Below are 25399 nucleotides of genomic sequence, written 5' to 3' on the forward strand. Positions count from 1 at the left end.
TGGGGGGCAGGGCTGAGGCAGGTGCTAGGAGTACAGGAGGGAGTCTGGGGTACAGGAGGGGTATGTATGCTGGCTCTGGGAGCGGGTAAGGGTTGGGCTTTGGGGTGCAGTAAGGCATATGAGGTGCTGGTTCTGAGAGGGGTCAGGGCAAGGGTGGGGGTGCAGGCTCTGGGAAGGGAATCAGAGCTGGGGGTTGGGGTGCAGAAGAGAGTGCTGGCTCTGGGAGATAATTAAGGGTTGTGGTGCAGGCACCCACTAGGTGGCATTTACTGCCGGGAGCTCCAGGATGGAGGTGCAGCATGGCCAAGACAGGCTCCCTGTTTGCTCTGGCCCCAGCCCTATGCTAGAGCCCATGGATAGACATTGGTATCTGCTGATCCACAGGGCTCTGCTCCCGGGAGACGCTGCAGCCAAAGGAGTGGAATGTGGTGTTGCCACTCCCAGGAGCCAGCACCTTGTGCTGGCAGCTCCTCCCAACTGTGTGGTTGCACGGCCCCCAGCCCTATCACCAGCAGGGTTGTGCCACCCTGGAGGCCTGTTGTGCTGGGAAGCAGAGCACCCCAAGCTGCTCCACTCTTCTGAATCCGAGGACAGCAGGAACAGTTGCACCTTGAAGCCCAGTTCTTGTGAGCCATCCAGTGTCCCAATAAGTTCGAGTCCCACCATTCAACAGCAGGAGGCCCGAGAACAAGAAGAGGAAGACACAAGGCACATGCTTGTCTACGAAATGGAGTGCCCCTATTGTTGTACCCTGCCATCCATTGCAGTGTCACTTTAAAGCTGTTTCATCAGCAATTTAAATCAAATGTTTATTTCTGGTTGTTACATCATTATTATTTAATACTAAAAACACTTTGGCTGCATCTAGACTGGCATGATTTTGCACAAATACTTTTAACGGAAAAGTTTTTCCGTTAAAAGTATTTGTGCAAGAGAGCGTCTATACTGGCATGGGCCTTTGCACAAAAGATTTGCTTTTGCGCAAAAGCATCCATGCCAGCGTAGACGCGCTCTTGCGCAAGAAAGCTCTGATGGCTTTAGCCATCGGACTTTCTTGCGCAAGAAATTAACTTGGCTATCTACACTAGACCTCTTGCGCAAGAATACTTGTGCAAGAGGGCTTATCCCTGAGCGGGAGCGTCAGAGTATTTGTGCAAGAACCACTGATTTTGTACAGTACAAAGTCAGTGTTCTTGCGCAAATACTCGCGGCCAGTCTAGACAGGCAGCAAGATTTTGCACAAAAGCGGCCGCTTTTGCGCAAAATCTTGCCAGTCTAGATGCAGCCTTTAAATTAATTTATAAAAAACAGGCAATGCAATCTGCACAGAATATCTATACACTTTGCATAAGTCACAGGGCTTTGCAAAGTTATCAAATCACTCTCGGAAGCTAAAATAAGGAGAGCCATGACATGCTACTTTTACCTCCTGTCAAAGACTGAACTACTCACAATTCCTCCTCCATCCCTGCTCTGGGAAAGCAGCTGGCTATGCAGGTGCATCACTTATTAGCTATGAGTCTCAAAGTCAGAGTCATAGCAGCTCTGACAGTATTGACAAAGCTATTTTCATTTTTAATACCTGCTGATTTCACAGACTGCTAAACAAGTTTCTGTACCTCAGCCTCCCACCCATCACTAAGTCAATCTCCCTTTCTCTCATAAATATTATGCAAAACACAACATGCAGCTATCATCTCAGTGTGACAGAATATACTCCTGAATTCATAACCTACATTCTATTGTATTATGTTTTGTACTAAGCATGTCTTGTGAGGTATTATTTAAAAACTCATAATTTTCTGACCTACCATATCATGGCAAAATGCACTTAACAGTGTTGTATATGAAGTTATAAACATAAATTGAGATCATGATGACTAACATATTGTTTCCACATAAGTCTGGGGAGTGGCCAAACTAATTCCTCAGAAACAAAGGGCAATCTGACACCTCGACACCTCAGCAAGGTGTAAACAAGACTGACGGACCATTACCTGCTAAATGGCCATTCTCTGACAAATAAAGGGTCAGGGGCAAAAAATCCACATTTTAGCAAAGATCTCCAAGTTGAAAATGTTTGAAGGTGAGTCAGGCAGGGAGCCTGCCTGAGGACCATGGCAGGCTGGATCCAAAGGCTTGGGAGGCCAAATCTGATCTGCGAGATGTATTTTGCCTTCCTCTGCCCTAATCACTAGGCTATTACAAAAATGCATAGCTCTCATCTGAGAATTCTAAAAATCAGATGCCAGCTCACCTAACTGAAGGGCAAGTTAGCTCAATCAGCAGCCAAGCCTAGATTTCAAATAGAACAAGCTAATAAACCAGCCCGGAGTCCTACCAAACTCCGTGACAAGTTTCCAACACAAAAAATGTTTCTTTTTTACCCCCTAAGTTAATCAATAACAATGAAGTGTACCAGAGATACTAAGCAGCTGGCTAACTCTGTGTAGGCACATCTACACTGGAATAAAAGACCCACAGCATAGCTGCAGCTGGCCTGAATCAGCTGCCTCTGGCTGTGGGGCTAAAAATTGCTGTGTAGATTTTTGGGCTCACACTGGAGCTTGGACTCTGGGACCTTCCCTGCTTGGGGGATTCCAGAGATCAAGCTGCAGGCCAAACAACATCAGACCAAGCCCACGCCCCATCAGACCACGTCAAATGGCCCGGGCTAGCTATGGGATGTTAAATGATAGTGCAGAGGCCTTCATCTCACTCTCTGCGTGTCATGTTTTATTCAGTCTGAATAGTCATATTGAGTAGCTTGCAGTTTACTAAGAGTGGGTCTTTCAAATGAAACCTTTAAAAGTATATCCTCTGTGCCGTACATGGACATTGAGGACACATGGGCACGGCAAATGATTACAATACGTTAAAATCTTTATTTTCAAAGCACTTTACAGAAATAATTTTTTTGCTAGCGTGTCTCACAGTTACAGAATGAGGTTGGGAAACAGGCATCCAATACTCTATTTCTAACTCTGCTGCTTCATTGCTACATGATCTGGATCAAGTCACTTCACCTCCCTGGCCTTGTCTTCACCAAGGGAGCCAACAGCTTCCACCAGCTCCTGGGCAAGGGGTTCAGGGGAAGATGGAGCTTGGGCAGAAAAGGGTAACTAGCCCTCAGGGCTTCCCAGACTATGATGTGCCCCCCCAACCCTTCAAGAGCTGCCCAAAGCACACAGTGCAGTGCTCCAGTAAGGATTTAAAGGTCCTGGGGCTCTAACCTCTGCCCTTGCTGCAGTAGCAGCAACTGGGAGCCCTGGGCACCTTTGAATTGCTGGGCCCCAGGGCAACTGGCCCCTTTGTCCCCCCTCCCAATGGCAGGTCTGGTCTTCAATATGAGAATAAGGTGTGTTCCTCACTTGTTAGCTAACTCCAGTTAACTACCTTCAGTTAAAAACGCAGTGAAGACAGGGCAGTTAGCCTCTCTGGGATCCCTCAAATGGAGTAAGATTTCCCCTGGGATGCCTATAACCAATGAGTGCAAAGATGAGAAATTAGGCCAATACTGGCAAGAAACACTCTCTGGGTATGTCTACACTACCCTCCTAGTTCGAACTAGCGGGGTAATGTAGGCATACCGCACTTGCAAATGAAGCCCGGGATTTGAATTTCCCGGGCTTCATTTGCATAAGCGGGGAACCGCCATTTTTAAAACCTCGCTGGTTCGAACCCCGTGCAGCGCGGCTACACGGGGCATGAACTAGGTAGTTCGAACTAGGCTTCCTAGTTCGAACTACCGTTACTCCTCATTTCACGAGCTAGCGGGGTAGAGTAGACATACCCTCTGGCATTGGCTGCACATGAGGCCTCTATCTCCATCAGCGCTGACACCAGCGGATTTCATCATCAATGTCAGCACTGCTGGACAGATAGATTCCGAGACAGGGGAAGCTGTTGACATTCTTCAGTACGTGGTCGTCCGCCATGATGGCTGGTTCGGGTAATGGTATGGCAGGTGTTAGCTGAACGAGTACCTGGGTCTTTCGTGTATTGAGCGTCAGTCCCAATCTGCGGTAAGCCATGATGAAAACATCAAAGATTGCTTGGAGACCATTTTCCAAGGTAGCATTGACCTCGGTGTTGTCAGCGTACTGACATTCTACCACTGACCCACTGACATTGTTGTTGTCTTGGTCTTGGCTCAGAAGCAGCCCAATTAAAGAGGCTACCATGCATCCTGTAGGTTATTTTGACTCCACTTGGAAAATCATCTCCAACAGTCTGGAGCATAGCTGCCAGAAAGATATTAAATAGCATAGCTACTATCACACAACATTGTTTGACTCCAGTCCTTACATCAACTGGTTCAGTTGCATCACCATTGTTGAGTATCACAGCCTGCATGTTGTTGTATAAGAGACATATGATATTGACAAATTTTGGTGGACAGCCAAAGTGTTGCAGGATCTTCTAGAGGGCCTCGCGATTGACGGAGTCAAAAGCTTTAGTCAAATTGAGGAACGCCATATACAGAAGCTGACGTTGTTCCTGACATTTCTCTTGTATTAAACAGGCAGAAAAGATCATATCTGTTGTTCCTCGCCCTGGTCAGATGCCACATTGTGACTCTGGAAGGACTTCTTAAGCCAGTGGAAGGAGATGGTTCAGAAGGATTCAGATGAAAATTTTATCTGCGGTTGGAATCAAGGAGATCCCTCGGTAGTTTCCGCAGTCCGTCCTGTCACCCTTCTTAAAAGATGGTCACTACGATGGTGTCTCTGAGCTCGCTGGGTATGGTCTCCTCTCTCCAGGTCACCAGAACGAGGGAGTATAAGCACTACAACAGGGATGGACCTCCGTTTGAATCTCTTGGCAGGGATTCCATCGGTGCCTATGGCCTTGTTGTCTTTCATCTTTTTTGTGGATCCTTGGATTTCGCAGATGGAGGGTTCACGATCCATATAGAGCCAGACAGGTAGATTGATGATCACGTTGAAAAAGCTATTGTTGACAATTGCATCACAGTTGAAAGGTGGCTGAAGTGTTCCTGCCACCAGCTATTGATGACAACTTTGGTCTTGACAGGCAATGTCCCGTCTGCTGATTGTAGGGGAGTGACACCCTGTTTTGACAGACCATAAATTGCCCTAACAGCACTGAAGAACTCATGACTGTTGTTGGAGTCAGCACAGCCCTGCCTGTATTTCCTTTACTTTCTCTCTCCACCAGTTGTTTTTAAGGACTCTAATTCTTTGTTGTGCTTCGCCCTTGGTAAGCTTATAATCATGTTTCTTCTGCTGAAATGAGAAGTTGCTATGCCAGGCTTTGAATGCTCTGTGTTTAACATCAATCTGGCCCTGGATCTCCTTATGGTTAGTATCAAACCAATCCTGGTTCCTTCGCTTGGTGTAGCCACCAGTTTCACCGCAGGTTTTCAGGACAGCGGTTTTCAGAAAAGACCATGCCTGGAGACAGTCCTCTGGGGGATCTTGGCTACTTAACATGTCACTAAGGCTTTGCTGGAAGATAAACCTTGTCTCATGAGTCTTTAAACCCTGCCAGTTAACTACTTGCAATTAAAAAACCCAGTGAAGACAGGGCAGTTAGTAGATTTCACATGGATTAGAAGGTTGAATCAGACTATGTGTGAGCCTACTTTTAGCTTGATCTGCTAACTCATGTGAAAACAACCGGCAACCTTGTCATCACTAGGATTTTATTTTCAGTTAGCTACCCCAAGGAATGCACCTTTTTTCATGGTGAAGGCCCCCATGTCCTAGTTTCTCTATCATGTCAAATTAAATAATTACACTCTGTACAACTTAAGGAAAGGGCTTTGGGATCCTTGGATACAAACAGCTGCATAAAGCACCAAGAAGTATGCTTATTTAACTTTTCGTAAGTGTAGGCATACACCTAGCTGCATTTTTGCCTCTCTATCTCGGGATGTATGCAAGCTAGCTGACACCCATCAGCTACATTTCAGCCAGGCCCATTCCAACCCAGTGACTGAACCCTGCTGTAACTTCTTTTGATAGCACCCACATTGCATGGCCCAAGGTAAAAAGACAGGAACATCTTCCTTCCCATCTGTCCTTTCTAGGTGTGCATGGGGATGCAGCCAGACCTCAAATGACCCTAAGAACAAGGAGCGCATGTTCCCTGATATCATGGTCTTGCATGATATTCTTATCAATAAACTAGGCAAATACAACTTAGATGGGGCTAATATAAGGGGGGTGCATAACTGGCTGGATAACCATTCTCAGAGAGTAGTTAACTGTTCACAATCCTGCTGGAAGGGCATACCAAGTGGGGTTCTGCAGGGGTCTGTTTTGGGACTGGTTCTGTTCAATATCATTATCAACTATTTAAATATTGGCATAGAGAGTACACTTATTAAGTTTTCAGATGATACCAAGATGGGAGGGGTTGCAACTGCTTTGGAGGACAGGGTCATAATTGAAAATGATCTGATCAAACTGGAGAAATGGTCTGAGGTAAATAGGATGAAGTTTAATAAGGACAAATGCAAAGTGCTCCACTTAGGAAGGAACAATCAGTCTCACACATACGGAATGGGAAGCAACTGTCTAGGAAGGAGTACTGCAGAAAGGGATCTAGGAGTTATAGTGGACCACAAGCTAAATATGAGTCAACAGTGTGACGCTGTTGCAAAAAAAGCAAACGTGACTCTGGAATGCATTAACAGGAGTGTTGTGAGCAAGACATGGGAAGTCATTCTTCCGCTCTACTCTGTACTGATTAGACCTCAATTGGAGTTTTGTGTCCAGTTCTGGGCACCACATTTCAAGAAAGATGTGGGAAAATTGAAGGAGGTCCAGAGAAGAGCAACAAGAATGATTAAAGGACTAGAGCACACGACCTATGAAGGAAGACTGAAAGAATTGGGCTTGTTTAGTTTGGAAAGGAGAAGACTGAGAGGGGACATTATAGCCGATTTCAGGTATCCAAAAGGGTGTCACAATGAGGCTGGAGAAAAATTGTTCTCCTTGGCCTCTGAGGCTAGGACGAGAGGTAATGAGCTTAAACTGCAGCAAGGGATGTTTAGGTTGGACATTAGGAAAAATTTCCAGTCAGGGTGGTTAAACACTAGAATATATTAAGGAGCAGGCTAGATAGACATCTATCACGGATGGTCAGATGGTATTGGGTCCTGCCATGAGGGTAGGGGACTGGACTCGATGACCTCTCAAGCTCCCTTTTAGTCCTAGGCTGCGTCTAGATTGGCATGATTTTCCGGAAATGCTTTTAACGGAAAAGTTTTCCGTTAAAAGCGTTTTCGGAACAGAGCGTCTAGATTGGCAAGGACGCTTTTCCGCAAAAGCACTTTTTGCGGAAAAGCGTCCGTGCCAATCTAGACGCGCTTTTCCGCAAAAAAAGCCCCGATCACCATTTTTGCGATCGGGGCTTTTTGCGGAAAACAAATCTGAGCTGTCTACACTGGCCCTTTTGCACAAAAGCTTTGTGCAAAAGGGACTTTTGCCTGAACGGGAGCAGAATAGTATTTCTGCAAGAAGCACTGATTTCTTACGATAGGAAGTCAGTGCTTTTGCAGAAATTCAAGCGGCCAGTGTAGATGCTGGCAAGTTTTTCCGGAAAAGTGGCTGATTTTCCGGAAAAACTGGCCAGTCTAGACACAGCCCTAGTTTTCTATGAACTAAGGGGCGCTAGGGGTGCCCTGTGCCTTGCAACAGGTCTCATCTACCCAGGGTTTAGAGCTTGATTCCAAGACCCCCCATACATACGGGGTGCTCCAGCACCGCCGGTTCCCAGAGAGGCAGGGGGAAGAACAGGACCTGGAGCTGCGCCTCAGGCTGCAAGTCGTTGTCACCGCCCGCCCCGCAGGCGAAGGGCGCCCAGTGCCTGGGCGGGGCTCGGCGCTGCGGTGCGATCCAGCCGGGCGGCGGCGCGTACAGACCGGCTGCCCACAGTCACCTCGGCCCGCCCCTACGTGAGAGGCGCCGCCGGCTCGGGCTCGGCCGGGCTCCTCCCCCGCCTCAGTCAGAGGGCCCCGCCGGCCCCGGCTCCTCCCTCCCGGCTGCCGAGTCGCTCCTGTGGCAGGCAGCAGCATGGCGGCCGTGGAGAGCCGGGTGTGCGAGACCGATGGGTGCAGCCGCGAGGCCAAGCTGCAGTGCCCCACCTGCATCAAGCTGGGCATCCAGGGCTCCTACTTCTGCTCCCAGGTGAGCCCCCGCCGCGGCCCTCGGACCGGCGCCTTGCCCGCCCGCCCGCCCGGGCGCACGCGGCTGCAGACAGGGCGCTGCTTCCTGTCCCGGTGCCCCCTCCCGGCGCTGCTGCTGGGGCGCCTGCCCGGGGCAGCACAGCCGCGAGCGGGACCCCCGCTGCCTCCCCTGCAGGGCTCCGGCCCTGGCCGTAGTTTGCCAAGTCCCGTGATTGTGTCTGGCGGCGAGCAGGCGGGTTCAGGTGGGGCGAGGGCCGGTGTGCGACTGGGCGAGGGTGAGGAGCGGCAGATGGGCCTGAGATCCTTGCAGCGAGGCGTCCAACTTTGCACCCTTTCACGTTCTTTCCCCTCTGAGATCTGCATTTTCAATGGACAGGCAGAAACACAATCTTGGTTTGTATAAGCTTGGGCTAGATATGGTGTGTTCCTTTTGCAGAGGCCAAGTGGGGGAGGACTGTACTTGGACCCTAGAGGAAAGTTCACACCAGTAAATTAGACCCTGTAGGAAGATACTTTAATAGGGGCCATGCTGGATGCAAGCATGTGGAAATGCTGAAACAGTTCTCTTTTTGTGTCTTTCATACTACAGTTTAGCACCTTACATCTTTTTTTCAGCTCTGTCACCTATTTCCTTCTCCCCCCAATCTCCAGTCTCTCTTGCTGGATTTAATTAACTGCAGGTTAATTTGCAGTTCAATTTGCTCTGGCAGATTCTCAGTGCATTTAAGAAAGAAGGGAACAAGGCATTTCAATATGTGTGTGTTTGCTTTTATTTTCACAGAAATCAAAATGTTATTGGATAGGAAGTTAGGTGTTATGGTCTGGATTTTTATCTGTGTAAATCACTGTATCTGTTATCCTATACATGTGTGTAATATTCCAGTCTTGATTAGACAGAGTAATTGTAGCATGAAAGTTTTTCTTCATATTTCACATATGTTGTGTCCTCTTTAAAGTATGTACTTAATACATTAAAATGAAACCTGATAAATTGTTTTTAGAACGTTTCTGTGACCGTGGACTGACTGCTTTGAAGATATGACTTCTCTGGCTATGTTAATTAAATAAGCTTTTGGAAAAAAATGTTAGGCTCTGCAGATTTAAGGTAAAAACTATAATTCACGTGTGGTTAATCATCTCCATGTTTTTTTAAAAAGAAGCCAACCTGATAGGCCTACTTATTTTCAGTTACTACCACAGTTGTAATATTTTTTCTTACTTGGAAAAATGTAAAATAAGTAGTAAAACAAGCTGTTTAGTCCTCTCCTGTTGACATTAGTGAACAAATAGTAATATTTTGGTGCATAATTAACTGGTGCAATAGTCAAAAGCATAGTTGATGATAAGAGGAATAAGGATTTTGGTCCATTTATTTATAAGGCACATGAATGCTCCTGCTTCAGAGTATAAACCAGGTGCAGGAGAGGCATCTGGCCTGGGGGAGGAGTGTAGGAGGTAGGGATGTGAATGTTTAACTGGTTAACCAGTAAGCCTCATCCTTAATGGATGAGGTTTACTGGTTAAGATTAACCTGTGGGGGCTGGAGTAGCTCCCAGCCTGCCATGGGCCTTCTGCAGGTAGGGGCTGCCCTGACATCCTGCTGGTGCATCCCCTGCCTGTGGCAGGATGGGGGATGGGATGGCATTGCTGTCTAGGAGCTGATGGAGAGGCTGCTTTAGCTGGGCTGCAGCAGCTCTCCCTGGCCTCTCTTTAATTGGTTAACAGGCTAACTAATATATTTAACTAGTTAACCAATTAAATGGGATTTTACATCCCTAGTAGCAGGGGGTGCAGGGAGGGAGCTTTGACCAAGGATGGGGGCGGGAAGAGGGGGTGCAGAGGGTTTGGATGGTGACCTGGGGCAGGAGGAGGTGGTGACCTGGGGCAGGGAGAGGGAGAGGTTGGGGTGCCAAAGTCAGGCTGTGGCCGGTAAGCGCTTACCTAGGCGGCTCCCGGCTAGCAGCCCTGCAGGACCCTGAGGCAGACTCCTTGACTGCTGCAGCTCCTGGCTGCTCAATATGGCTGGCTGCTCCGTGTCACTCTTTGCTCTGGGTGCTCGGAGGAGGAGGGAGGGGGCTTTGCACACTGTCCCGGCCCCCAACAAAATCTCTCAGCTCCCATTGGCTTCTTTTTGTGGAGCCTCTCCCCATGCCCGATGCAGCGAGCCACAAGGAGCAGCTAGCTGCTTAAAGCAATGTGGAGCCACTTTGAAGCAGATGGCTCGCTTCTCTGTGCCATAGAGTTTGGTGGGGAGGCCTGTGAACCCGATTGGGTGGCCCATGGGATGACCCAGTGGCTTGGTGGGCCAGATCTTGTCTGCACTGATATAGACATTGGTGAATACAATAAGTTACTAGCCAGTTAAAAGTCTGTGGAGAAATTCTAGGCATATCTGCAGGACCCCTCCCCCAAAACCTGCAGAATGTCTGTATAGTTGGAAGGGATTCTTATTTTCTATTATGCCTACTCTTTTACTGGAATAACAAGTATGTTGTAAGGGTTTGTCTACACTGCCAAGTTTTGCTGCTGAAAGGAATATTGACATGCAGAAGTCGTCAAAATTAGAGTCGCCAAAGCGTGTTCACACTTGCTTCTTCTTTTGGCAGGTTGTGTCTACATTTTTAGCTCCGTTGTTGATACACACCAACAGTGCATTGCTCACAGTATCCCACAGTGCGTGGCAACACCATCTGTTGATAGGTATTGTGGTGAGAATGTGTAATGGCACATGCCACATCTTGGGGACCGTGCAAAACATCCTGTCAGCCACTGCTTTGTTTTCCAGCTTCTAGGGGTTTCCGGTTTGCTTTTGCACCATTGTGCGCTCCAATATCTTTAGTGAAAAAGCATGGATCCCACACTTCTCTCCTATGCTCTGTTTAGTGTCGTGAGATCATCACGCATTGTAGCAGAATTAACAGAGGAATAAGAGTCACAGGCAGCTGATGTTCTGTGTGAGCTGGGACAGCAGCAATCTGTCATTGCATTTGACACTTACAGACTGGTAAGGCAGAGTGTCTCTTTTGGGCTTGGGCAGTTGTTCTCGACTTGTTTCAGTCTGTGGACCACCAGGCCAATCAAAACATTTTCAAGGACCACCTCCAGCACATGTAGCACAGGACGAACAACACAGCAACCACTCAGCATGATGGCAGCAGCTACACTGATGCTCAGAGCCTCAGACGGAAGTTACTGGCAACACAACGCAGTTGCATCCTAGGTGACGCTATGGATGATGCGCTGCGTGCTTGTGAACATGGCGTAAAACAGCCTAACGGCAGCACCTACTCATGTCGTGTGACTTTGGACAATGTTCCTGTGGACCACCGAAAAAGTCACTGTGGACCACCAGTGGCCCATGGACCACCAGTTGAGAACCACAGGGCTAAGGAAACCAGCATGATTGGTGGGATCACATTATCATGCACATGTGAGATGAAGACCAGTGGTTACTTAAAGATGCATAAAGCAGACTTCCTGGAACTGTATGCTGAGCTGACCCAGTGAACTGCGGCACAGGGACACCAGAATGAGAGCTGCCCTCTCAGTAGAGAAGTGTGGGGCAGTTACTGTCTGGAAGCTGGCATCTCAGTTTGAAGTGGGGAAGTTGACCATTGGGGCTGTGCTACTGCAAGTTTGCAGGGCAATAAGTCCCATTCTGCTATGGAGGATTGCGACTTCAGGAAATATGCATGACATACTGGATGGCTTTGCAGAAATGGGCCTTCCTAGCTGTGTGGGAGGTAGAAGATGGAACACATTTTGACTTTAGCACCAGACGGCCTTGTCACAGTAGAGAGCAATAGGAAGGGATACTGCTTGATGGTGCTACAGGTGGGGTCACCATGGGAATTTGACAAACATCAGTGAAAGATGGTCTGGAAAGGTGGATGATGTATACATCTTTAGGAACATTGGCCTGTGCAGAAAGCTGCAGGCAAGGACTTTCTTTCCAGACCACAAGATTTCAGTGGGAGGATATGGAAATACCCCATCTTGGAAGTAATGGAAGTAATCTTGGAAGACTCGGCTTACTCCTTGTAGCCCTGGCTCATGAAACCTTGTACAGAGCACCTGGACAGCAGCAAGAAGTGCTTTAACAGGGTGGCTGCGTCTAGACTGGCAAGTTTGCTTTTGCGGAAAGACTTGCCAGCTGTCCACACTGGCTGCTTGAATTTCCGCAAGAACACTGACAATCTCATGTAAGTATTTGCGGAAATACTAAGCTGCTCCCGTTTCGGCAAAAGCCATCTTGCGCAAATGCTTTTGCGCAAGAGGGCCAGTGTAGACAACGCGGTATTGTTTTGCGCAAAAAAGCCCCAATCGCGAAAATGACGAAAGTGCTTTTGCAGAAAAGCGTCCGTGCCAATCTAGACGCTCTTTTCCACAAATGCTTTTAATGGAAAACTTTTCCGTTAAAAGCATTTGTGGAAAATCATGCCAGTCTAGACGTAGCCGCCGAGTCTGTGCCTCATGGAAGTGGAACGTGCCTTTGGCAGATTGAAAGGAAGTAAATGTCTTTGTAAGGCTAGACCTTATAGAACAGACTTTCTATGACCATAGCTGTGTGCTGCACTTTGCATAATCTCTGTGAATCTAAGAGTGAAAGGTTTGCTCAGAGATGTTGTACAGAGGCACAGTGTTTAGCTGCAGAGTTTGAGCAGCCAGACATTAGGGATGTCAGAAGATTCCAGAGGGAACATCAGCGAGGTTTTGAGGAAACACTTTGACAATGAGCAGCACTGAAACCTACCTCTTTTGCCGTTGATTCCCTGCTGCATCCCATTTAACACATATCTGTACAAGAAAATGCTTGAGCGGCCTGTACCTTGGACCAAAGTGATTGCTATGCTTTGTAGAGCAGAAAATAAAATAATTGTGCCATTAAAAAAGTTTGCCTGTATTAGTCAGTGATATACCACAGCACCCATGTTTTCTGGTAAGGGAGGGGCTTCGAAAGCGTGAAACCTCACAACTGTAGGTCCAGCTGTCATGGTTAAAGTTGTGAGAGGGGGTGGAATGCAGGGGAAACTGAGGATTCAAAGAGAGTGAAAAGGAATGTGTGCGTGTACTGTACAGGATGGGCTGCTGGACAAAGAATTGTATATGTGCTGCAGGAGAGGTTAAGCCCAGATCTGCTCACTTTGCAGCTTGATTGCACACTTGAGCATCTCGGTTTGCTCCTCCACGACCTTGATCATACCATCTTTCCTATCCTGCCTCTCTTTTATCCATTGGTCCTCTTACCCTATATGGAGGAGTGCTTGATCACTTCCCTCACTAAGTCCTCTCTGTTGCGTTTGGGCTGCTTTCTTGTATGACTGCTGGGGTAGGCCCCTATGTCCACAAGTTCTCTGCTGTAAAACACAATGCACAAAGGGAAGAATTGTTAAATTCTAGTTCAACATTGAAACATTTAATTTACAAGCACCTTTTACAACACTCCTAATCGCTTTCTCACTGATCCTTGCAAGACACATACATCTCTGCAGGCACTGTAAACATGGTGAGTGTGGGGGAAAGAGGGGTGATGGACATGCATTGGGGCAAAAGAGAGTACAATTGTGGCTTGTGGAGCAGCTGTGCAGAGAAATTGTTCTTCTCTACAGGCGGGTATCACTGTAGCAGACCTCACACTGCTGAGGGTAAGGAGGGAAACCAGGGCTCAACTACTGGATGCCAGTAGTTATTTCCCGGCTCTGTATGCAGCTCATGTATGTGCTGCTTTGGTCCCTGCGCCATTGATTGCAGAAAGGTATGGGACAGTGCTCTACAACGGGGGAAGAAACACTGCAGCACTGCTGTGGAACTTGCAGCAGAGACTTGACAAGTACCTCAGGCAAAGTTTCCAGAGCATCTTTCTACAAGATTCTATTCACACCTTGGTGTGCATCAGTGCCGTGCTTGGACATAACAGCTAGCTACACAGGGCTACGCTCAGCCCACAGAATCACAGCCAGGCTCCCACTTTTCTGTGTCCTGCACGCACCTCTGCCAGAGCCACTTACCTAGTGTCTCATCTCCTGGGCATCTTGGGTACAGCACCAGAGCAACCCTTTGCCTTACTCACCTTATGGTATGGCTACATCAGCTCCTTTATCTTCGATCTGCACTGTAGCTTAGCTCTTTTCTCACAGGCTTTGTGAAATTTGCCTGTACGTGTCCCAGTTCCTATGGATCACTTGCAGCTGGGACTACACAGACTCCTCTCCCTGTATACTGATTAGGGTTGTTATATTTCAATTAATCAGCTAATTGAGTAGTCAATGGAATTTCCATCGACTATTCAATTAGTCAGTAAGGGGGGGGGGCGCTCGCTATCCCACTGTGCCTCTCCCTTTGAAATGTACAAGAGTCAGCCACAGCTCTTGTATATTTCAGAGGGAGAGACAAAGCAGTTCCCTCTGCTTCTCTTCCTTCCTCCCAGGCTCTTGTATATTTCAAAGGGTGAGAGGCAGTGAGTTCCCTTTGCCTGTCCCTCTAAAACAGGGTTTCCCAACCTATGGGTCGGGACCCAACTAAGGTCGCCATTACATTTCAAAAGGGTCGCCAAGTGTCTCCCCAGGTGGCTCTTCCCTCTTTCCTTCCCCCGTTTTTGAATTGCCTTGGGTCACCAAGTCTTCCTGAATTGTCAAAATGGGTTCCCATCTGGCAAAGGTTGGGAATCGCTGCTCTAAAATGTACAGGAGCCACCCGGGCTCCCCGCAGCTCCTGTACATTTCAAAGGGAGAGAGACAGTGGGAACCCACGCCAGCGGGGAGCAAAGAATTGCAGACGGCGCTTGTACATTCCGAAGAGAGAGGAGCAGCAGTGAGACTGGCGTGAGTGAACCAGTCCCCGCTCATGCTGTTTCCCCTCATCCCCCTGGCTCCTCTGCCCCCTGTGGAGATGGTGCTGGGGGGACGACCATCTTTTAAGCAGGTTCCTCCCAGCACTGGCTTGTGCTCCCCCCCCCACTTGCTGCCTCTATCAGAGAGAGGCAGTAAGGGTGGGGGGAAGCAATTAGTCGAGTTCCTACTCAGCTTCCCGCTAAGCATTTAATTATCAGGTAGTCGACTAGTCACTTACATCCCTAATACTGATCAGATCCAAAAGTTCCATAGTGGTTCTAGATAAGGAGTGTCATGAGATTAAACTCTGTGTCCTGCTGGCTGGCTCAGCGTGAAGTCAAGTTTTGGGGGCTTGTAAGGGGGAGGGGTGAATTGCTGTGTACTTGGCTGCAGGGCAGCGGAGTTCAAAGCACTTCCGAGAGCAGCTGCTTGGGGACATTATGGGGAAACTTCCTGGAGGGCAATAATTGCGAATAAAAGCCTCATGGTGTCCACAATGTGTGTTTGTCGACAGTCACAGAAGGGAGAAAGAAGAAAGTCCCTCATGATTGTGGAAGTTTTTTGTAGCTGAAATTGAGTGTTTTTCACAACAAAAGTTGTGGTGTTCGCTCTTGCAGTTTTATCACCAAAAGACAGGTTTTGGTGACACAATTTGGTAGTGTAGACATATGCCCTAAGATACATGGATGGTTATTCAAAATTATAGTGCAGCAACTTAATTTTAAAAGCTCAGTCTTGCGACACAGAAAAGCAATGCAGCCTAGTGGACAGTGCACTAGACAGGGACTTGGGAAACCTGATTTCTGTTTGTTGCTCAACTTTTCAATGGCTGAATAACACTTGGGCAAATCACTTCACTGGTCTGTGCCTCAGTTTCCCCATTGGTAAAATCGAGACAATGACTCTCATCTCCTTTGTACACTGCTTTGAGAGCTATGGGTGAAAAACATTACAAACATAGGTAAACAGAAAACATAGGTGGTATTAAAAGCTTTACAGCTGTACCATTGTAGTTCCATAATATAGATGTTGCTTACTGCAACAAAAGGGGGTTCCTGTTGCTGTAGTTGATCTGACTCCCTGAGTGGAAGAATTCTTACCTTTTACCAAGGGTTAGGTTGCCTTAACTCACTCGGGGGTGTAAAAGATTCACAGGCCTAACATTCAAGAGAAAACAAATTCCATAGAAAGATCCTGAATTCATTCGTATTCAATATGTATTTTCACACACAAAAATTGTTCCTGATTTGTTTGTTTGCTCCTGGCATAGACTGGAGAAGATGTACAGTGTGTCCTGATGTAGAAATCCATTGCCCAATATGGAAAATGTCTGAAAATATAAGTAGTAATATATAACTCAATACAAACTGTTAAATGTATGCAGTATTGAGTGTTTAAATGAAGAGTAGTGAGGAAATTAAACATTTTATCTCTTTTTAGGGTTTTCTAATACTATAGTTATAGTATTTTCCAGGTAAATTTATATTTGGATGGCAAGGTCTCTAGTGCAGCAGTTCCTAACCGCCGGTCCACAGACTGGCAGTGGGCTACGGACCACGGCAACTCTGGGGGCCGTGGCTGGGGAACATTGCCCAGCGCCTCCCCTCCTGCCACGGCTGTTGGGGGAAGGCATGTCCTGCTCCATCTCGCAGACAGATAGCACCAGGCATGAGGAGGGTCTCCTCCTGGCTGAGGAAGAGCGGTTTGCTGCACAGCTGGAGGGCTGCGCAGAGCCCGGCACGCTGCCATCCTGGGCTCTGCACGGCCCTCCACCGCACAGGGTAGCACTGTTCCGCAGCTGAGAGAAGATCGCGCCCTTGCCCGGCGCTGTTTGGCTGAGAGGCGGGGCAGGATATGCCTTTCCCAACAGCCACAGAGGGAGGGAGGTGCTGAGTGGTGTTCCCCAGCCATGGCCCCCAGAGCCACCATGATGCGGGCAGTGGCATTCAGCTGGGGCTGGGAGGCAGCTCAGTCTAGGTGAGAGGAGTGGGGCAGGCACTTGGAGCTCCAAGGATGGGGCTAGTGCAGGAGGACTCTGGGGGCGAGGGGCTGGAATTGGGGTCTCTGGGGGCAGGGCTAGTATGGGGGGGACTATGAGGATATGGCTGGCACTTGGGGGCTCTGGGCACAGTATTGGGGGGGCTCTAGAGGAGTTTGGTGCAGTGGGGCTCTGAAAACAGGAGGTTGGCACGGGGGGGTCTGGTGGTGGTGGGGGTTCTAAGGGACTGCACTGGGGGGTTTAATGCAGGGGGCTCTGGGTTCAGTAGCTGGCATTAGGGGGGTTAATGAGGGGTGGAGGGCTTTAGGGCTGGCACTGGGGGGCTCTAGAGACCAGGGCTTTTGGCAAACCAGCAACATTTTATTTGCATATTTACATATTCATGATTTGCATAATAAATATTCCGATATACAAATAACATGTTTCTGGTTGGCCAAAAGTTTGTGAATGGATTTGCCAATCCCTGGTTTCAAAAAAGTTGGGAACCACTGCTCTAGTGGACCTCAGTTATCTTCATTTTTCCTTTCCCTGGTAAATGTCACTTTTTCTTGTAAATGAAATTTTTTTCTTCCTCCCTGAGAGAGGAACAATGTTCCTTCTAATTTTTTCCATCCGTGTGCAGAATAAATTTTATGTGCACCAAGGCAAGTGCAGATGTGTTGGTGGTGGTGTACATATTGGCAGCTGTGGATGCTCTGCTAATGAACTGGGAAGCATTGGATCTCTCCTGGCCACCCAAGCACACAGCTTCCAGGGAATGCTGGAAAGGAGATTTCAGCAATTTGCCCAAAAAATGGTTACCGTATTTTCCGGCGTATAAGATGACTTTTGATGTTAAAAAACATCCCCCCAAAATCGGGGGTCGTCTTATACGCTGGGTATGCAGCTTTGCAAAGTCTCGGGAGAAGCCGGCGGCGGGGCAACTCAGGTGCGCCTGGGATGCCCCGCCGCCGGCTTCCCCCGAGGCTTTGCAAAGCTGCAGAGGGGCTCCGGTGGCGGGGCAGCTCAGGTGCGCCTGGGATGCCCCGCCGCCGGCTTCCCCCGAGACTTTGCAAAGCCGCGGAGGGGCTCCGGTGGCGGGGCAGCTCAGGCGCGCCTGGGATGCCCTGCCGCCGGCTTCCCCCGAGGCTTTGCAAAGCCGCGGAGGGGCTCCGGCGGCGGGGCAGCCCAGGCGCGCCGGGACTGTCCCGCTGCCGGGGCGTCCTCAGAGGCTTTGCTCCCGGTGTCCCTGGTCTGCTGGAGACGGTCCCCAGCAGACCAGAGGCACCGGGAGCAAAGCTGAAGCGGCGGCTGGGTGCCGCGCTTCTGAGGCTTTGCTCTGGCTTTGCTCCCAGTGCCTCTGGTCTGCTGGGGACCATCTCCAGCAGACCAGGGACACCGGGAGCAAAGGAGGAGGAGGGGCGCTGGGGTATAAGACGAAACCCTATCTTTTAACTAAAAAATTAGGGGGTCGTCTTATACGCCCAGTCGCCTTATACGCCGGAAAATACGGTACTCTGAATTTGTCTGACTCTCCCTTGAATTTTGTTTCTTGGTCTAAGGTCCCTTTAGTCTGTCTAAAATGAATATTTAACTTTAAGTAGACTGTCATTCCTGTTCGCTTCTGGTCTTCAACCATCTGTTTTGTTACCCAGCTACTGTCTTCTGTTGAAGTTGCTTAATTTTAATGGTGGGTAGAGTCAAGTTACATATTCGTTACTTTTTCACACAATTATCGTGAGGGGTAATTTACAGTTATAAAGCATTTTGAGATCTTTGAATGAAAGGTGTTGGAAAAGTACAAAGCATTTTGACTGTTGTTTCTGATTAATCCTTTCCAGTAGCACATGGCACACACTTCACATTTGTTGCGAAGACCAGGATTTTAACAGGGTTAAAAAAATAACTAGATACCACACACAGGGTTACCAAATTCTGCATGTTTTTGTCTGCATAGTTTTTCTTTCTACCAGAATTACAAAAGTAATATGCACTTAAAGCAAGGGCATTTGAAGTGAGTTGAGTACTGATTGCACACAACATTGTGGGAACAGTGTGCTCCCTCTGCATCCAATCAAAGTGCTGCTATGGTTCAGTCTGTCTGCTCTGCAAGTTCTAGGTATGCATGCAGTTACCAAAACTACCTTATCCTGGGAGACCATCGTCAATCTTGCAGCCTACTAAGATGTAGGGCCACTCATGTGGCCCCCTCACTGCTGCAGAGGGTAACCATTGACTCATGCCACTCTGACACTTTTTTCCTAAAATACTTAATGAACTTGGAGGAAAAACAAATAAATATGCACATACACATGTCCAAATCATACTAATATATTTATGGAGGGTTTTTGGTTGCAGACTCAATAATAATTTACAGTTGTCTTTATTTTATTTTATTTTTGGCGCTAAACAGGATAGAAACACAAGATGTTGTGCATATTCTTGTCCTTTTTTGTTGTTTCTTTTGCTTTTTTGGTTGCTAGCTAGTAAGTCAGCTTCTGTGAAAAGTGGTGTTTTTATTTTGTTAATGTCACTTTTCAAAGCAGCAGCCTTTTCACTGCTTCCAGCTAGCTAAAAAGTGATATTTGCAAAAATCACTTTTCATGGAAGGTTTAGCCCCGTGGTGGAGAATTCAGCCTGGAATGGGGAGGTATGTAGGGCGGCAGCTAGGGACTGGGGTGATGTGGTGGATGGATGAGGCGCCTGGGGCAGTATTGGGAACCAGGGGCAATGAACGGAGAGGTGAGCCCAGAAGCACCGGGACTGGCTGTCCATCAGCAGACTCTAAGTTTGGAGCCCCACAGTCAGTTGGGGTGGGGCCAGCTGCCATGTGGTCTGAACATGCTGCCTGCCACCTCAGGGGCTGAAGCCAGAAGCCTGAGTCCCACAGCCACCAGGAAAGTGGGGAATACAGACTGAATGTCTGCTCCTCCAGTGTTTTTGACTTCAGAGGGGGGCAGGATCCTACCCCATCTTGCAGCGCCAGGGGAGGGACTGCTGCTTTGCCCCTGCTGCTATCACTACCTAGGAGGCTGTGGCTGCAAAAAAAACCCCTGGTGACTGCATGTGAAGAAGGCTGCTTTAAGATATGTGAATAATAGCTGCACAAAAAAGTACACCTATTCCATAGACTTCTTATTTCTGTGGAGATCTTCCATCTAAATAAGGGTCAGGCTTAGCACTATTTACATTTAAAAAAACATATGAAATTCATTTCCTGCATATTGAGCTCAATTCCCTGTGAGTCTCCTAATTTATTTATCACAAACCGTAAACAAAAGTTTTCAACCTTTTTAAAAGCTCACACTCATGAATTGCCCGAGCTGGGAAATCTTTGGAGGCTTTAAAGAACAAATTAGAAAAAATCGACTAGGGATGATCTAGGCATCCCTAATTCTGATTCAGCATGGGGGGGTGACCTAGATAACCTCTTGAGGTTCCTTTCAGCCTGTTATTTGTAAGTTTCTGTGCCCGTATGAGGACTAGGGGAGTATGACATTTTAAGGTTAAACAGTTTTATGTTGTATCTTTTTTTAAATCATTCTCACTATTGTGCATTTTAAAGTTTTTTTTTCATTTTTGCATAACTGAAATCTGGCTTAAATGCCATCAGTCATTCTCTTGGGCAATTTTTGAATATTATGAGCAGCTTCAATAGAGTTTTAAAATGGAATGTGTGTGCAACTTTACTGTTGAATTGGTGCAGTACAGTATAACACAGTAAAAAAAAAAACATTTCTGGGCCAGTTCCTTGACTTAAGCAGCGGGGAGATTGCAGAAGTCACTTTGGGCTGAGTTAAGAATAGAATTTAGGACTGTCTGGTTGTGTCTACACTGCCATTTTTAGTGCTAATATTTTAGTTGTTCAGGAGCATGAAAAACCATTCTCCAAGCGACAAAAAGTTTTAGCACTGAAAAGCACTGGTATAGACAGTGCTTTGTCTTTAAAGTTAAATTGCACCCAATATTTTCCCCAGGTCTCCTCCACTTAACCATAGAGCATCTCTCTCTCTCTTGTTTTGCTTATGGTACAGGAATGACTAAGAAGCCATTAAAGATAGGAAAGGTCAGATAGGTTAAAGAAAGTGGCCATGGGATTGGAACTTTTTAAATGATAAGAGTACTTCAACCAGATGGAGTAAGAGGGCCTGATGAAGGGAAGGAACAGCTTTCTTCTATGGATAAGAGGGCAATCACCAGTGTACATAGACAGTGTAATGCTCCTTATCAGGCCCACTGACAGGGTGTGTGCGCCTGTGCATGCAAAGGAGGCAGCTACCCTGGGGCCTGGCAATTTGAAAGTCCATTATAGTAGCAGTGGCCAGAGCACCAGATTTAAATTGCTATTGGAGCTCCAGACGGCACTGGAGGGCTGGCTAGGGGAGGCTAGCTTCTAGCCCCACTTCTCCAGCCCAAGGCCCTGCCCCTTCCAGGAGCCTCAAGGGCCCCCTCCTTCCATCACCTTGCCCAGGGCTCTGTCAAGTCCGTCAGCCACCCTGCTGCTTACATAAATTGGTAGGAAAGAGAGCCCTTGACTTGACTTAGCACCAGCAATGTGAAAGGTGAGTACGGGTTGTCAGGTTACCCCATGTTCCTAGGGCAGCTTCTCACCTCTTTCTCTTGGTGCTCATCCTTCACTCCAGGAAGTGGGTTTCAGCCTCCTAGACCCTGTCCCCCTGTACTATTAGGGTAGCTGGCTTGTAACCCTGCAAGTTCCTTGTAGCCTCTTCAATTCTTTTTCCCTTCAGATCAGAGGGCCTTAACACATGACAAAAGTGTGACTGTAACAAGATACATTCACTTTTGCCTTTGAATGTGACAGCATACCTGAGTTGTAAGCACGTTTAGCTACAGTTGTGGCTCCTATTTATTTAGAAAAATGCTGATTGGTCCTATGTTCTCATAGCACTTACTCAGCAACCAAGTCAAATTGAACATTTCAGTCATGGATACCTGTTCAGAAAGTGAATGGTTTTGTCTCTAATAATTTAAATGATAAAAAGAGCAATAAAAAAGATTTTTCCATTTGCAACATATATCTAAGATTGGATTATGTAATTACAATAATGGGAAGAACTTTATTAAGTGAGTGTAGTTTTCAGACCTGTTGTATTAGTCAGAGGTTCAGTATGTGCACACACTGGTTTTAATAAATTGCTGGCTCTGGCTAGCAGTTTAAAATGATGATTCATCAGTAGCACTAGATTTTCCTTATAAAGGAAAAAAAGTTTGTTGTCTGCTTATTTTTTTCTGAAACTTCAGCTGTTGATGTAAATCAATGGAATTGCCCTCTTCCGAACAGTTTAATATGATTTAATACAACCAAAACAATGTTCCTACGAATTAAACTTTCATCTACAAGAACAGAAAGTTTACAGCTAACAGAATGACATTTGTAATTAGGCTTTCTGATATATGGAGGGAGACTAAATACCTGCTGTTTAGATATGTAAGATGCTTAGCACAATGGGGAAAGTCAGTGATTTTCACCAAGGACTGGCCTGGAAGATTCAGGCAGCCTGAGCATACTTTTTCGGCAGCTCATCAAAGTGACTGAATGAACAACGTGGAAGGCATTGTGTGATACTGTACTGTGTTCATGTACATATGTATTAGCCGCACATACAACATGCTGGCTTATGCCCTCGCTTAAGGCTGCGTTTAGAATACATATGCTGCAGATCGCCTAGCATGAGGCACTGCTTAGGTGAGTAAAAACATGTCACAGCCTTAGGATATGTACTTTTTGTGGCTTTGCACACACCAAGCAGTACCTTCTTTTAGCAGTGTAGTGTGCCACTGCTGCCTGATGTCCGGGGTTTTCCTTGCTAAACAGAAAGACTCCTGTGGCGGAGAGAGGGGAGAGCTGTCAGGAAAGGCGCCTGTAACTCCTCACTGCAGAAGCCTTTTTCCCACATGGAGAACTGGAGTAACTTTTCCCCACGCCCTTCCCTCTACCAGAGCCATTCACTACTTTGTGTAGATCAGTGTTTCCCAATTTTATTTGATCATGGAAACCTTTTAAAAAAAAAAGGGGTGGGGGTGGGTGGGGAGAGTGGAAATACTGTCGAGCAAAAAAACAAAAAAAAAATGCTGGCCACAGAGCACTACTTGGGAAACACTGGTGTAGATACATACTGGGGACATGAAAGTTTAACCGATTAACCAATCAGCATTACTTTAAACAGGTAATGCTTACTGGTTCTGGTTAATCACAGGGGTCAGAGCAGCTCCCTGCTCACCCCACTGCTACAGGTTACACACTGGCTCCCCAGAAACAAGGCTGGCAGGCCCTGCTCTTGGAGAGACAGCTTCCTCCCTGAGAGGGGGGCCGACAACTCTTGCTGGCTTCACTCCTGGGGCAGCGGTTTTGCCATGGCAAGGAAGCCTCCTCCGTAGGAGCTAGGCCGGCAGCGCTTGAAAGGAATTAATTTACTGTTCTCAGCTTTCATGCTGTCTTCCTCCCAAATACCAACCCCTTTTAGAAATGGTATATGTTGGACTGCAAGCAAAAAGCTGAAAGTGGTTTCCTTTCAGCACCATATTTATCCACTCTTCTATTTTAATCTCTTCTTCCTTCACTGTTTTTACCTTAATCTATTGTTTGCTCCCCATATCTTCTGTCCATCACTCCTATCCATTCTGTCTTTCTCGGCCATTCACTTTACTGCCTCTCCACCCATTCAGTGCATGTTCACTGCTTTGCTTTTTCCTATTCCCATGAAATTCTCTATTCACTCGTCTTTCCATCTACATTTTCTGTCTCTTCTCTCCATACACACCCTCCCATTTCCAAACATTCAGGCTCTCTCCATTTTCCCCTCTATTTCCTATTTCTGTTTCTGTGTCTCTAGTGCATGCACACACATACACCCATATATTTTTCATCTGAGCGCACAACATACCAGTTGAATCCTGTTGCTGCTCTACAGAAGTGCTCCAGCATAGGCGGGCAGAATGCATTTTGCAAGAGGCAGTGCTCTAGCAGCCCAGAGAGAGGACCATCATGGTCTCAGCCCTGGTTCCTAAACATGTTCATTTTGCGAATCATTTCCTACAGTAGTGCACCTCTCCTATACACCTCTTCTCACTTAAAATACTAGGAAATGTGGTAAGTACCAAGCATGCACTGGAAGAGGGGTGAACCAGATGATTGAATGAGCCTTTTCACTCCTGACTGCTGTGATTCTATCAACTCTCTGATAGTACATCATCCCTGTTGGAGCTCTAGTGCTTGGTTACACAGAAAAGTCATATTGGGACAGTATTAAGGAGGTGAGAGGAAATACGCCTGCTGTCATGGAATGGTTGCAGCTGTTTGGCGCGGTTCCCTCCCTTATGGAATATAAACCTGTTGAATACAGTATTTTCTAGTCTTAACGCTGACAGTGAAAGCTGCTTTTTTGAGTGTTGCTAAAGTAGATAATAGATTCCTTATTTTAGTTTCCTTTTAAATATAGTTTGTCATCCATTTTGTAGAGGTCACATTATTCTCTCGGGCAACACTGATTTTTATATTTACAATTTCAGGAATGTTTTAAGGGAAGCTGGGCCACTCACAAGTTACTTCACAAGAAAGCAAGTAAGTAAGCTCCCTGTGTCATCTTAATTCAGTTTTGAATTTGTACAGGAAGACTAACTATTCTTGCTGTTACAAGTGTTCAGGTTTTTTTTTTCACTCTAGTTTGAAAATGCAAAATAAGGGGCAAGTTATATGGTGTACACTGCTCTGTATCTTTACTAATGTGCATGAATGTGTTAGAGTGGTTGTAGATTTTTCTGAGATAGCAATGTGCACTGCAAATCTAAGATTCAATTTAGGTCCTAAGCTAAACTTTTATAATAGAGCTAGGTAAAACTTCAGAGTTTGGGCGTAGAAATCTATTTCTATTCATGCCATATCCATGTGTGACTGAAATATTGTTGAGACTTAAACTGCCAGGGTCGTAAAGAGGGAAAGGAGATCAAATTATGGCATTGAAACATTGCCAGATTTCTTGCATTATGTGTTTTTTAATGCCTGAGGCTAAAAAACCAAAAATTTGAATGGTTATGCTAAAACGGAAATATCCCAGAAGCTAGAGTACAGCTGTGCTTAATATTTAGTGCTTATCTATAACATCTTTCTACGTAGTGTTACCAGTGGGTAATGTGCTCTCTGCCTGGCGGAGGGGGAGGAAGTGGCTCTGTATGCTGCTCTTCCCCCTGGTTTGGGGAACGGCAGCGCAGGAAAGCTAGCACACCCCTCCTGGCTTTTCCCCCATTGCTCCCATTGGCCAGGAAGCTCAGCCAATGGGAACTGTGGGAGGCAGTGCCTAAAAGAGCTGCTACCTGTGCCCCAGTACCCTCTGGGAGCTGGTAAGTGCCCAGATCCCCAGTCCCCTCCCAGACCCCAAATCCCCTGCACCCTCCCCCACTCCTTCACCCCAGCCC

General features: G+C 47.0%; 1 protein-coding gene across 2 annotated transcripts in view; it reads left to right on the forward strand.

The window, feature by feature from the left end:
- Positions 1-7847: 7847 nt before the first annotated feature.
- The window catches only part of METAP1 (methionyl aminopeptidase 1), a 42772-nt gene continuing 25220 nt past the window's right edge, over positions 7848-25399 (forward strand). The window contains exons 1-2 of one of the 2 annotated variants that reach the window (XM_075929646.1): positions 7848-8159; positions 24497-24548. In XM_075929646.1, coding sequence (XP_075785761.1) covers positions 8046-8159; positions 24497-24548 — 166 coding nt within the window. In that variant the 5' untranslated portion in view covers positions 7848-8045. The remainder of the gene's footprint in view (positions 8160-24496; positions 24549-25399) is intronic. The other variant, XM_075929644.1, reaches the window with a different exon arrangement.

This window comes from Pelodiscus sinensis, chromosome 5 (genome assembly GCF_049634645.1).
Source record: "Pelodiscus sinensis isolate JC-2024 chromosome 5, ASM4963464v1, whole genome shotgun sequence".
Taxonomy (NCBI): domain Eukaryota; kingdom Metazoa; phylum Chordata; order Testudines; family Trionychidae; genus Pelodiscus; species Pelodiscus sinensis.